Here is a 12,664-nt window from a genome sequence, read left to right as displayed (position 1 = left end):
GATCCAAATGGTACCACCTGTGCCTCAATTATGACTATCCTCACACGGATTTTCTTTACCTATTACTTCAAGACTTCACAATCCGAAACACTATGTCAGAGCCAAAAAGTAAGTAGAAGTGCATTGTGTTTTATCAATTTTATCGGCTTTATCGGTACCGGCCGATAATTAGCATTTTATGTTGATCGGCTTTAATGTCATAATTCGCCGATCCGATCAATCCGCAAAAGACATTTACTCCGCATCGCCAACGTGCACAGTATATTTGAATCCAAAAGCTAGTTTATTTTTAGTCTTGTCACGTCTTTTTCTGTAGTCCTGTAAATATCTTACAGTCAATAAAGTTCTTTAAAATAAATAAATAAATAAATAAAAATTCCAATACCACCGCATCCCGTATTTTTATGATCATTGGGCTTTATCTTGTCAACTCAAATGTGACCGGATACATTCGTTACCGTGGCGACCACAACAAGAGTGGATCGCGCCGACTATATTGTCAAAATTGGGAAAAACGTGTGTTGGTGGTCAGGACGTTCGTTTAAGGCTTGCTTGAGGTATGTTCACGTACTTTTAATACGATATGGCTCGCAAGCAGGCAACAAAAACGTTATGTAGCCTAGGAAGCGAGTAGCAGCACGAACGGTTGGACGTAAACATGCCGCCGTTCTGTCGAAACATGCTCTAAAGTTTCGGTGTGGGTGAAGTAATTTAATTAAAAATAAAGTAATTCAATTACAGTACGTTAGCACCCATTATTTCTGTCGTGTAATGTTGGTTTGACCTGACTGATTAGAATAGATGATCTGACTAGAGCAGTGATTTCCAACCTTTATGGAGCCAAGGAACACATTTTACAATTGAAAAATCTCACAGCATACCAACAAACAAAAATGTCACAAAAAGTGGAAACATTAATTATTGTATTCCTGCCATCAAATAGAAGACCATTCATTTGTCACTATGCCTCACTGGCATAAATAGAGGACCAAAGGTACATTATTTATTGTAAATATACCTTTTGAGCAATTAAGTACACAAGTTTATACAGTAAATGAACAGAGACACATTCCTCCATCTTATGATCGGATCGGTGATCGGTTATCGTTTTTTAAACTCGCTGATCGGCCCCGAAAATCCTGATCGTGTAAAGCCTAGTGTTTTGTGGGATGCACAACTTAGCATTAGCTTCTGATAAGCTGTAAAGGATGGCGTGGTGAAGTTGGCGCTGTGGTGGGGTTTTTGTGTGTTTGGCGATGCACGCATACGTATAAAGATTAAGTGAACACTGGCCTAGTTTAACCCCCTAGCTCCCTACCGATCGAAATGGTGATAAAAAAACGTACCCGCCATTGGCTCGGCAGTGTATGGGGGCAGGGTAAACCTTAAAACGGGCTGAGTTGAGCTAGACAAGAAATGGGGTGTTTTAAATTATGCTGTAATTCTTGATCATTTGGATACTCTTAACAAAAGCAATGCATGGTACATATGCATGTCACCTTTAATATCCACGTGATAAGCAGTGATACGTTCAGTTAAATGTCAGCCAGGGAGCCAACCTGGGTGAGCACCAGTGTGACAGCCTGTGACGTATATCACAGTGAGACAGACACCCCTTGGGGGAGTGCTGCGCTTCGCAGTGACAGACTACCGAGACTTACAGCTCCGATCTGGTTTTAAGTATCTTTTGTGCGAATCTGATGTTAGCAGAGTCATTTACTGTATTGCCTCCTGAACCAGCAGAGTGGACCCTGATAGGGGGAGACAGAAAGAGGACCCCGGGAGCCTGAGGAAATGACCAAGAGCAAAGCGCCATGACACCATTTTAGCAGGCTTCTCTGCATTGACTGTCTACATTGAACAATTACCTCCCTTAGATTCTCACACAAATTGGTGGTTTGCAGGTGTCCCATTTGTACCAAGCACTTGTTAACAAGCTAATTGGGGGAAGACATGGCATGAAAAACTGAGTGTATTATTATAGCCTATATTTTTGGCATGAAAAACAGTGTATTATTATAGTCTATATTTTTAAAGAACAGCCCATAGTTCATTAAGCAAGTGTAAATTGCCTCTCAAAAGAAAGTTAAGACAAAGCTTGGCAAGGCTTAACGCTAATTGTGTACCAGCATGCCACACTTCATTGCAGTTACAGGAAGGACAATGGAGACTCACCAACTTTCCTCGTACAAATTTCCACCCACCACAGCATGAGGTGCTGACTAAACAAATCCAAAGCGAGATCTTTTACAGACGATGTGTATGGCTAATACAGCAAGTGTAGAGACACAAACTATGCACATCCTTTAATGTGGACTATCCGTGCCATGTTGAGTTACATTGACAAAGTCCAATTAAAACAACGGCTACCCCATTCTGTCAGCAGATATTAGTACAGGGGTGGCCAAACACATGGCTCGTAAAGCTGGCTCTTACTTTTGGAAGTCTGGTTTAAATGGGAGGCATTTTATTTTTTTAAGAGTGAAATGGGGAACCTCGCCCTGCGATTGGCTGGCAACCGGTTCACGGTGTACCCCGCCTCACGCCCAACGGTAGCTGGGATAGGCTCCAGCAGCCCGCGACACTAGTGAGGATAAGCGGTAAAAGAAAATGGATGGGTGGATGGGGAACCTCAATTTGCAATGCAAGGCTTCTCTGTAGCTTTTTAAGGCTTCAAACATGGACCGTTTTTTTGCAGCTCACTTCACGTTATTGCTCTATGACATGGAGGACAGCAGACTTTGCTAGCACTAAGTTAATACGTTAAAATGTAAGTCAGAGAAACAGACTCATGTACGTCAATGTTTGGATCCTCTTACACGTGTGTGAAAGGAGCTTTTCCTCACACTATTTTACACGTCAAAACATGTCTCTGTTGTCATGGACGTGAAAGAGTTACAGTACTTTTGAGTGTAGACAACTAAAATCAAGCCAAAGTTAAAAATTATTGTAGCGCAATTGTGTGTCCTACTGATTGAAACGAGGCAAGGAAAGACCAATTAACAGTTTGGCTATAATTCGACACCAACCAGTCACAACATAGGTTTAATAAAAAGGCCTTAATGAAAAAAATAAAGTGATAACTCACTTTTGACTGACAGGAGTACATTTATTTAACAAAGCATTTATTGTTATTGCTGAAAATAAGTGCGTTAAAGGTCCCATTCCGGCGAAGTGAAATATTTTGTACTATTTTATGCATAACATAAGTCAAAATGAGGCTGTGGGACTGTGACTGTGCAATAACCGATGAAAGGCAAATAATAACCAATCCAATAACTGGTTAAGAATAAATACTGGGAAAACCAAATCATCGGCTTCCGTAATCTCAAATTACAATCATGAGGAGAGGAATGGATCGAGTCTGCTCCAATAGATGTGCAAAACGAAACGAAATAAATCCTAATATTTTGACATTTTATTTTATTTGTTGCATGTTTCTTTGCAATTTTCATAATTGCTTACTATTTTTCCAACTTGTGTCTGCTATTTTAATCTAACAGACTATCCGGCTAAGAAATGATGACATGTCTGTACAACAAAAACTTAATGCCCCGCAGAAAACAAGGTACGCACGTAAATATGCACACAATTTTGATACCATGTCTAGATAATGAAACTACAGAGACGTTACAATTGTTATGATAATCGCTTTCACACTCCCGCATGTCTTTTGTCAGCAAGACTGCTTGGGACGCCACCTAAATCCCCTTCCTGTATACAAGGCCACGAACCTCCATTGTGATTAGACTCCTTTAACATTCCCATTCTTTTTGCACCAATGAAATAAGGTGCTGTTTTTTTTCACCTCCCATATGGTCTACTCAGCCCTCTGCTGCCTTCACGTTTACTCAGCCCTCTGCTGCCTTCAAGTATAAGTGGAACACAATGAATCGCGCACACAACAGTGTTTCTAGGAATAAGCCTTTCCTAGACTATAAGAACAACAACAAAACTTGAAAATTCATTGAAACATAAGGAATAAAATAAAAAATTTTTAAAAAAAGCGTTCAGTACAAAATCTTATTAACGCTGAGCTCTGAGATTTCCTAGTGCCTTTGAATGCATCGGTTCTCCGAGCGGTGCTCAATGTCACAGTAACCGTGTTTGGTTACTTTATCAATAAATGTGAGCTAAGTAGACTAACGTCTCATGGTGCATCAATGGAATACTTACTGTACATTAAGTTCTGCAATGCCGCCCAAACTTTCTGTGCCTTCTAAAGGTTCGCAGTTAGCAGCAGAGAAAGATGGTAGCAGCTAACTACCTGAACAGACAACTTCTCGACCCGTTGAAGGAAGAGAAGTTTTGCAGCTGTCGGCAGCCACAAAGGCATAAATGAATCTCCAGTCCGGTACAAAAAGAAGGACAAAAACAATAAGGGTAACAGCTGTAATCATTTTCCTGGCTGTGCAGTACATTAAAAAAACAATCGGCATCAACTTCAATGGTGAGTGTCCTCATAGAACTGTATATGTGGTTAATATCAGTATGTATAAAAAGTGTTAAGGAGTACAGTATAGGAATCGGGGAGAATGGAGAGTATGGTAGAGGTTAATAGGATTGTGGGAACGATTAAGTGAGGGACTGGGGAGATTCTTACAACTTGAATAATTTGAAAGAAAAACAAAAACATAGCCGCCACATCGCGGACTTCAGTTATAGCGGGGGTGGTCCTGAACCCAACCGCCGCGATAAACAAGGGCTCACTGTACTTTAAAGAGGAAATGAGATTTGCAGACACAAGACCAAAGGGGCTCAAAGTTCAACTCTACACTGAGTAAGACACAGAGAATAAACAAGTAACGAATGCAATTGCAATTGAACTGTGATAAAGAGGTAAAGGTTATGTACACAAAGCATGCAGAACAGAAAAGAGATCAAAGTAGATAGATTAACTCAAACTCATTTTCGTCACAAGCCACATTGTAGTTGTTTTCTTTCAGGCTGTTATGGCTGCGAAAACCATATAAGGGTATAATCACCTCATCATCACATCACATATTTTTAACAACAAATATAATTTGAAATGAGAAGTCATGGAAAATAGTGGCAAGCAAGTACCGTAGTATAGAATTTAAGTGATTTGGTGGGGAAATTTTTTTATAAATCCTGCACCACTAAAAGTGAAGCAAAATTGCAACTTCACTACAGATTTTCTGAAAATGAAAACAACAAATTGATTTAGAAAGAAAAATCAAGTAGACACACTATTTGCTTTAGTCTACCACACAAAATGATGTGATGAGTTTGGCTCCTGTGGATAAAGGTAAAGAAAAATCAAATGTGTTAAAAATTAAATGCACTAAATGTTGACACCCACTTCATCACTTTCCCATCCCAGGCGTCTTAGCACTAAAGCTTTAAACTTCTTATCCGACCTAAATGTTAAGATTTAAGAAAGTCCACTTTAAATTTAAATCCTAATGAAAGAAAATGTAGATTTAAGCAGGATTGATTGCGTGTAGGATGAACAGCTACACAAACCTCTCCTATCGGAATGTTAAACAGAAACAGTAAAAAACTACAGAGTAATAACAAGAAAAAGAAGACAAATAAATCATAAATTAACCCCTCCCCTAGCCAAAAGAGGGTTCTACATGCGTACTGATACCACAAAATGGCACTTAAAACAGAGAGGATCATAAATCTAGCATGTACATAATCATGAACTCATGTTACATAAATGACTGCATTCAGTAAGATGATTAAAAAAAATAAAAATCATCAATAGTAGCCTATTAAGCTTGCATATTTGCCTAAATGACACACTAGCACAAGCTGATATGACATCACACATTGACAAGCAAAAATGCACACCAGCATGTTACAGAAACGGTATGCCATTAAGCTCACCTTTTGCCATTCACACACACAATAATGTTAGGGAATACAGGCATATTGTACTGGCAAAGTAGAATACACGGGCTGTTAGTAGCCGCATATCGGGAGCGAAGCAGAAAATGTACTTTCAATCTCACTTTTGACCACGCATTAGGTGCATTCAAGGACCTCCAACAAAACTGAAATATCTGCAAATATGGCAATGCCGAATCGCAAATATGAGGAGGGTTCCCTGTATACACAAATATGAGCACAGTTAGATAGCATGGATTGTCATAAGACAGGTTAGGTTGTTCACAGTACTATGTTGTGACTATGCTTTTCACTATGTCAACAATAAAGCGGATGATGGAAGGATTTAGTAATCCAATCCAGGCTCACTGAAACAAAACACAAAAAAACTAGTATAAGCTTAGCAGATGGCTGTAAAACGGTTTGTTTCTTAGAAATAACCACAAATTAAAGGGTTAAAAACAATTTTAGATCTGGTAGAAATTCCTCATCAGGCCACCTGGTATAAAATGTGCAACTTGTAAACCATAAAACGTGCCCAGATTAATTCCAATGAAGAAAATATTTCTACATGCTAAAAAAAAAAAAATGCATACAGAATGTCTTCCTTGTTACCCAAAGAACTCAAGAGTCCCTAGCATCTCTCATTCCCCCTTCTCTTCCTGACCCACTTCCTCTTGGTCAGGCCTTGGGAAGGCAGTCTAGGCACTTAAGCCCTTGCACTGCAGCACAACCACTACAAGTTGGTGCTTCTGAAATGGTTCACACGCCTAAACACAGCTTTCGACTGTCGAGCCTTCAGGACAGTGAGTCAGCATTCAACCCAAAGTAAGACTGAATAAACTCCTGTAACTCAAAACATCACAAAAACACTAGAGTAACAAGTTTAAGTGTGGGTCAAAATTTGCAAATCATGCTCTGCTCTTGACACTTTTATAGTCAATCATCATTAGTCATTCTCTTGGGCTTGCAGAAGAGATTCGAGCTCCATTGAGCTCATAATCTTTTAAATGAGTCAGTCAATAACATTGATGGGGATGAGAGCAAAGGTTAGTTGTTGAGACGTCCTAAAGGGCAAATTTTAAGTGAAAATGACTAAATGCAGCTCAGTGATTCCAAGCAGTGTGTCAGGAAAGACCATCAGGTGTGCTGCGGGAAATGAACCAATTTGACATAATTGGTCTGAAAATTATTTGATTGGTTACAAATACTGCATCTTGGTTCAACTATCTATGCAGGTGCCTTCTAATGACTAGCAGAACAATTAAAAGCTCTTCCGCTAGATGGCAAAAGATACAATAATCAACCTGTATAATCATTCCAATGTCAAATACTTATCGACGACTAATGTTAACTAAGGATACTTTTAAGGAATGGTCAAAAAATAATAATAATAAACACTCTTGAAATGAACCAGGCATGACGCTCATCTCCACTGACAGTGACTAGACTAAATGCGTATAAGAGCTCATGGAGGTCGCAATGATTAAAGTCATTGGGGTCAAATTTGTAGAGGAGGCCACTTTTAAAGCTCTGTGTTCAAATGAGACCGGTTGCTAGAGAAGCCCTCATGTGAAGGTGCGAACTGCAAAGCGGGTGCAGGGTGCCAGGGGGCAGGGCGCGGCTCCTCTGCCCGCACCTCCGTCTGGGCAGCTCCTTCGCTGATAAATTTATAGAAACTTCACTAAGGTTAACTACCCCACCCCGCCGCATATTCTACATCCGCATCTCACGCGGATTTCCGAGAATATAAGTGAACCGAAACCTCGACAAGACGGTCTGTTTTTCGCCAATGGACGACTATTTATTTCCTTCCCACTGACAGTCGGCTGGCTAATGTTAGCTTAAAACCACTCAGTGTACATTCTAGCTAACGCGTGCACTTTGGGAAGGGGTCAGGGTAGCCAAACAGAGACCACTTCAAGAATAACATAATGATACATAGCTTACCTTCTGAGAGGAAAATTAAAATATTCCCGGAAAAGAGCGTGTTAAAAGACGACGTATCCCAAATGATTCCACCCTGTGACTGAGAGACTGATCCAAGTCGCCTTCCTCTCTGTCCGCTTTCCCTGCTCACCAGCTAGACCCGCCCACCGGCTCAGGTTGGCGTCGCTGAATGGTGCATCGGATTTGATTGATATCCTTAAAAAGCAATCAGCTTCAGTTTTGCGATAAGGCGACTTTCTGGGAAGTGTACGATTTTCTTCCCTTCCCTGTTGAGCCGGCCCAAGGCAAAAACGAACTCAACTCCTGCTTATAGCCACAAGGGGGCCCCCAAGAAAAATTAACATTCAACAGAGCCTGGATTACAAAACAGAGTAACATCAAAAAGTCAAGCTTGAAAAACAGTAACATAAAAAAAATTCAAAGACCCTATAAAGCGATTTGAGTGATTTGTCTCTAAATACATTAAATATGTTTGAAGAAAAGTGCTGAAAATATATGTAAACACAGAACAAATTCGTATTGTATTGTTGATATAGCGAGAAACTTTTTAACCATTTGAGCTGTCAGGATTTTTTGGGTGTGGCTAAAAGTCCAAGTACACGCTTGAGTTATCTGGCAGTGTTTGGCCCCAACACAAGATGTCACCACAGACCCACCAAAGATGGAAATAGTCAATGTTTAGCCTTTTTTCATGTTGACATATATCATATTTGCATGAATAAATAATAAAGATATATTTCACCTCTGTCCAAAGACACCAGCCATAAAGAAAACAATATTCATAAGTTTGGCTTCAAACAATGTCATTAAACCAGTCACGCTCGTTAGCATAGCATACACAGGAAGTCATCTAACCTGTTTTCCGGGTTTGGTCACGTGAGGTTCCGCAGATTGCGGATTGCAAGTTACTTAAATTTTTATTACTAGGCCCATTACTACCACTACAGCATGCAGTTAGCTAGCAAACTATGGCTACAACTCAAAAAATGCATCCCCTCTGTATGCCACAATTTACAGAACAGCTCGGTGTCATTATTTAAATTCCCAAGTGTTTTGTCTTTTGGTTTATTCGGTCTAGCGGAGTAAACTGAAACGCAAAGTATTGTGGAGTTTATAACTAAGAAGGTAGTATATGCTCAAATATCTCTCAGTGTGAGGCACAGGCGGAATAACATGTGCCGCTGTGTTTAATAAACGGTTAACCTTCCTTGAAGTGTTTTTCGTATGTCGACCCACACACAACTCCGAGTGAAGTGCTGACGTATATGACGACACAGTGCTGGCCGCCCAAGTGTGTACCACTGGGGTTCATTTTAGCCATGAATCAAATCTCTTGAATTCCCTTTACAGGGTCTTTAAATGTTTGGATTAAGTTTTTTTTCTACTAAAGTTTTTGCATTTTATATAGTTTTAATATATCTACTTATTCAGTAATATTTGTTGTTCAAACCATGTGCGTCACCTTGTTTCAAATACCACTGTTCATTTCGACCATTATTTAATAAATATTTAATATAACACTGTGTTTTTGTACTTTTGAAAGTTTTTTTTAAATAAAGCCAGTATACATATAATTCGCTGTTGCACTCTATTATTGTTCTTCCACATTGTTGTTGGAGTTGTTTGAAACCAAAAATAGTCAACCAGATAGATGACTTTTGTAGTAATTTTATCTTTGTCTGCTTGGAATTCAGTCTACCACTTAGTGCTTTATTATTGTTTGGAATGTTGCGTAAATCAACCTCAGTTTGTTTAGCTGGCTGTGCTACCTTTTATGAGTAAAAACCACACGTGGGTAAAGCCATGGCTGACAATAATTAATGTAAAAAGCACTGTAGCAGTGATGTATGAATGATCAGTAATCAATATTATTGGCAGAAATATAGGGCGCCAAAATCAAATTCCGAGTATTGCACCTGCTATAGATCTACAGTTTCAGATGTGTAATGGCATTTTAGTTTGAGATATATTTTTTTTTATAACCACAAGATGGCGTTGTTTCACACAGACAGTCACGCAGAGTACGAGAAGCTGCCTTCTTTCGTTTAATACACCTTTACAGTCTTTACTTGACTGGGCTTGTGGTCAAAATGGCTGACCAGAAAAGCAGATGGTCGATTGGGTAATCCCCCCACTCAAATGCCAGTAAGGCCCGTAACCTGTTATCCGATCATTTCCCACGCACTTTTCCCTGTTTGCAAACGCCTTACCTTTTCTCACAGACGGCTTCCTCTCGAGGGCTTTCTCTGGGGATTTCTGAGGCGAGTCAAACGTGGCCTTCATCCGCGAGACCTTCACTGCAGACTGACTTTGCTCGTCGCATTTGACCGCGCTGGGCTTGGACCAATCCTGGTGCAGATGCTTCTCGTGCAGCTGTATGTTTTCCTTTATGAGATCAGAGACAGGCCTTGACCTGGCCGTGTCTGGGGACTTTTCTCTCATCAAAATGCTATAATCACCTTCACTGACAGATTTGTAATCAGGCTGCTCTGGTGTTTCAGTTTCCTGCCTTGGGCGGTTTTCTTCTGTCTTAGTTGCCACCGAAATTGAGCTTGCATCCACATCTATTCTGTGGCGAACATGTTGAAAGTTTGCTGGTTGGTCATCACTTGCAGTGGGTGGAGGAGTGTTCACACACTTTACCTCACATGACCGTCTTTCGTGTGAAGGCTTGGGGGCACCTATATTTGATATGATCGCCTTGTTTGCCTTTGATTTCTTCACTGTACCGCTTTTGCAAAAATTGGATTTTTTGGTGACTCGGTCAGCAGGCTCTTCCACTTCAAAGTCACCCTGTGTTGTTTTGATTGAAGAAGACGCTAAAAGGCTCTGGCTGACAAATTCTGGCGTGTTCTTTTCCTCAGTGGTGATAGATGTTGCTGCAGTGACAGGCGGGGTCATATCGAGCTCCGTATCCAATTTATCGGCTTCAATCTCCCGTATTTTTTCTAGAGATGGACACACCTCCTTTCGGTTTCTCCTCAGGAGCTTCTCCAAAATAGAATTAGGTTCTGTGCCTGCAGCTGCATTTGATGGCTCTGTGTCTCGGTGAGCTTCATTTGCTTCCGTTTGTTGAGTTAAAGAGTTTGAATCCCACGAGGAGGGTGTCATGTGGCCATGCAACTCACGTTTGTTTTGGTTACCTTCACCCTGGTCCTCCATTTTGCTCATTGAGCAGACTCCAAACTCCTCTGCACACTTCTTCTCTTCGATTTGATCTTTATTGAACAGTTTGTATGTCCAAGCTGTTTCCTCGGTCGTTACGCTACTGTTTTGGTTTTTGCCTGGTGGAGCCTTCCCTCCTTCCTTTCCTTCCAGATCATTTGCTGCCACCCCTCCTTGTTTCACCTCGCTTGCAGCAACCTGTCTCACCCGCAAATTGACGTGCTTCTCACTGGAAGCTGTTATTGGCTGCCGCTTGTGGCTCTCATCCAAATCTTCCATGTCTGGCTCCACTGATTTTTTCCCTGCTGTGCTGCCAGTCTCCTCTTCACAGGCGCTTCCTGCCTTCATGACATCATCTGCATCACTGTCTGAATCTCCACATTCAGGGTGTGCGTCCTCCAATCCGTCAACAGGGGTCTGTTCTCCAGCTTCTAATTTGTCCTGGGTCTGTCCCATACTGGTCTACGGAGAAAAACATGCTGTTAACCTCACAACAGGACACCAGCCCCTACATTATTCCAACTGAACGAAAGAAATTGCTTTTCAAAGTAGACAAATTGTGAAAGATCAATTCAAACAATTCCGATGTGTTTTAATGTATGTGACATACTTTAGTCAATATACCCCAAGAATCCAAAATTATCCGACACTTCACACACCCTATTTCTTGTCTTACTGAAGTCAGGCAATTTTGAGGGGGCAGCCCTGACTAATACTGCAAATGAGCGACTGTTCACTCCGCCCCATATACTGCTGGGCCACTCAATGGCGAGTCCGACTTTCACTAACTGACGACCATTACGACAATGACCAGAGCAGCGTCGACTTGCTAAAGCAGAGACCAGAGTGTAAAAAAAAAAAAATTTTTTTTTAAATAAAACCCGTAATGGCGGCACGGTGGACGACTGGTTAGAGCGTCAGCCTCACAGTTCTGAGGACCCGGGTTCAATCCCAGGCCCCGCCTGTGTGGTGTTTGCATGTTCTCCCCGTGCCTGCGTGGGTTTTCTCCGGGTACTCCGGTTTCCTCCCACATCCCAAAAACATGCATGAATTGGAGACTCTAAATTGCCCGTAGGCATGACTGTGAGTGCGAATGGTTGTTTGTTCCTATGTGCCCTGCGATTGGCTGGCAACCAGTTCAGGGTGTACCCCGCCTCCTGCCCGATGACAGCTGGGATAGGCTCCAGCACGCCCGCGACCCTAGTGAGGAGAAGCGGCTCAGAAAATGGATGGATGGATGGATAAAACCCGTAATGTCAATGAAAGCATTTTGACTTCAGCACTTCATACATTGTTGACACTGTCACTGTGTGTATGTGGCGCACAGACACATCATCAAACACAACGAGAGGAGATCATCATTTCAGTAGTCATACTTCGGTGACAGTTTCTGTTTGGAAGTATGGCGCAATATTTTTCTATTGTAAAATGGGTGCCTTCAAAGCCCATAAGAGACACTGAAGTAGCCTATTTCTCTCGTGGTTCATTTACTGGTCATGATGATAATATCAGATTAACATGCAAAACTATAAACACAACATCTTTGCTCCCATTTTTTGATGTGCTGAACTAGAAACAATTTAAGACTTTTTCTAAGTGCACAATAGGTCTATTTCACAAAACTGTCTAAATCCGTTAGTGAACTCTTCTCCTTAACCCAGATAATTCATCCACCTCACTTTGTGGCATATGA

General features: G+C 41.1%; 1 protein-coding gene across 2 annotated transcripts in view; it reads right to left on the bottom strand.

Annotated features, from left to right (window-relative positions):
* The window catches only part of LOC133475473 (coronin-1C-A-like), a 32,250-nt gene extending 20,817 nt beyond the window's left edge, over positions 1-11,433 (bottom strand). Inside the window, exon 1 of one of the 2 annotated variants that reach the window (XM_061768368.1) lies at positions 10,017-11,433. In XM_061768368.1, the coding sequence (XP_061624352.1) occupies positions 10,017-11,427 (1,411 nt within the window). In that variant the 5' untranslated portion in view covers positions 11,428-11,433. Of the gene's footprint in view, positions 1-7,806; positions 7,966-10,016 lie in introns of those variants that run through there. The other variant, XM_061768369.1, reaches the window with a different exon arrangement.
* Positions 11,434-12,664: the final 1,231 nt, after the last annotated feature.

This window comes from Phyllopteryx taeniolatus, chromosome 3 (genome assembly GCF_024500385.1).
Source record: "Phyllopteryx taeniolatus isolate TA_2022b chromosome 3, UOR_Ptae_1.2, whole genome shotgun sequence".
NCBI lineage: Eukaryota > Metazoa > Chordata > Actinopteri > Syngnathiformes > Syngnathidae > Phyllopteryx > Phyllopteryx taeniolatus.
This window is presented reverse-complemented; position numbering and strand designations above follow the sequence as displayed.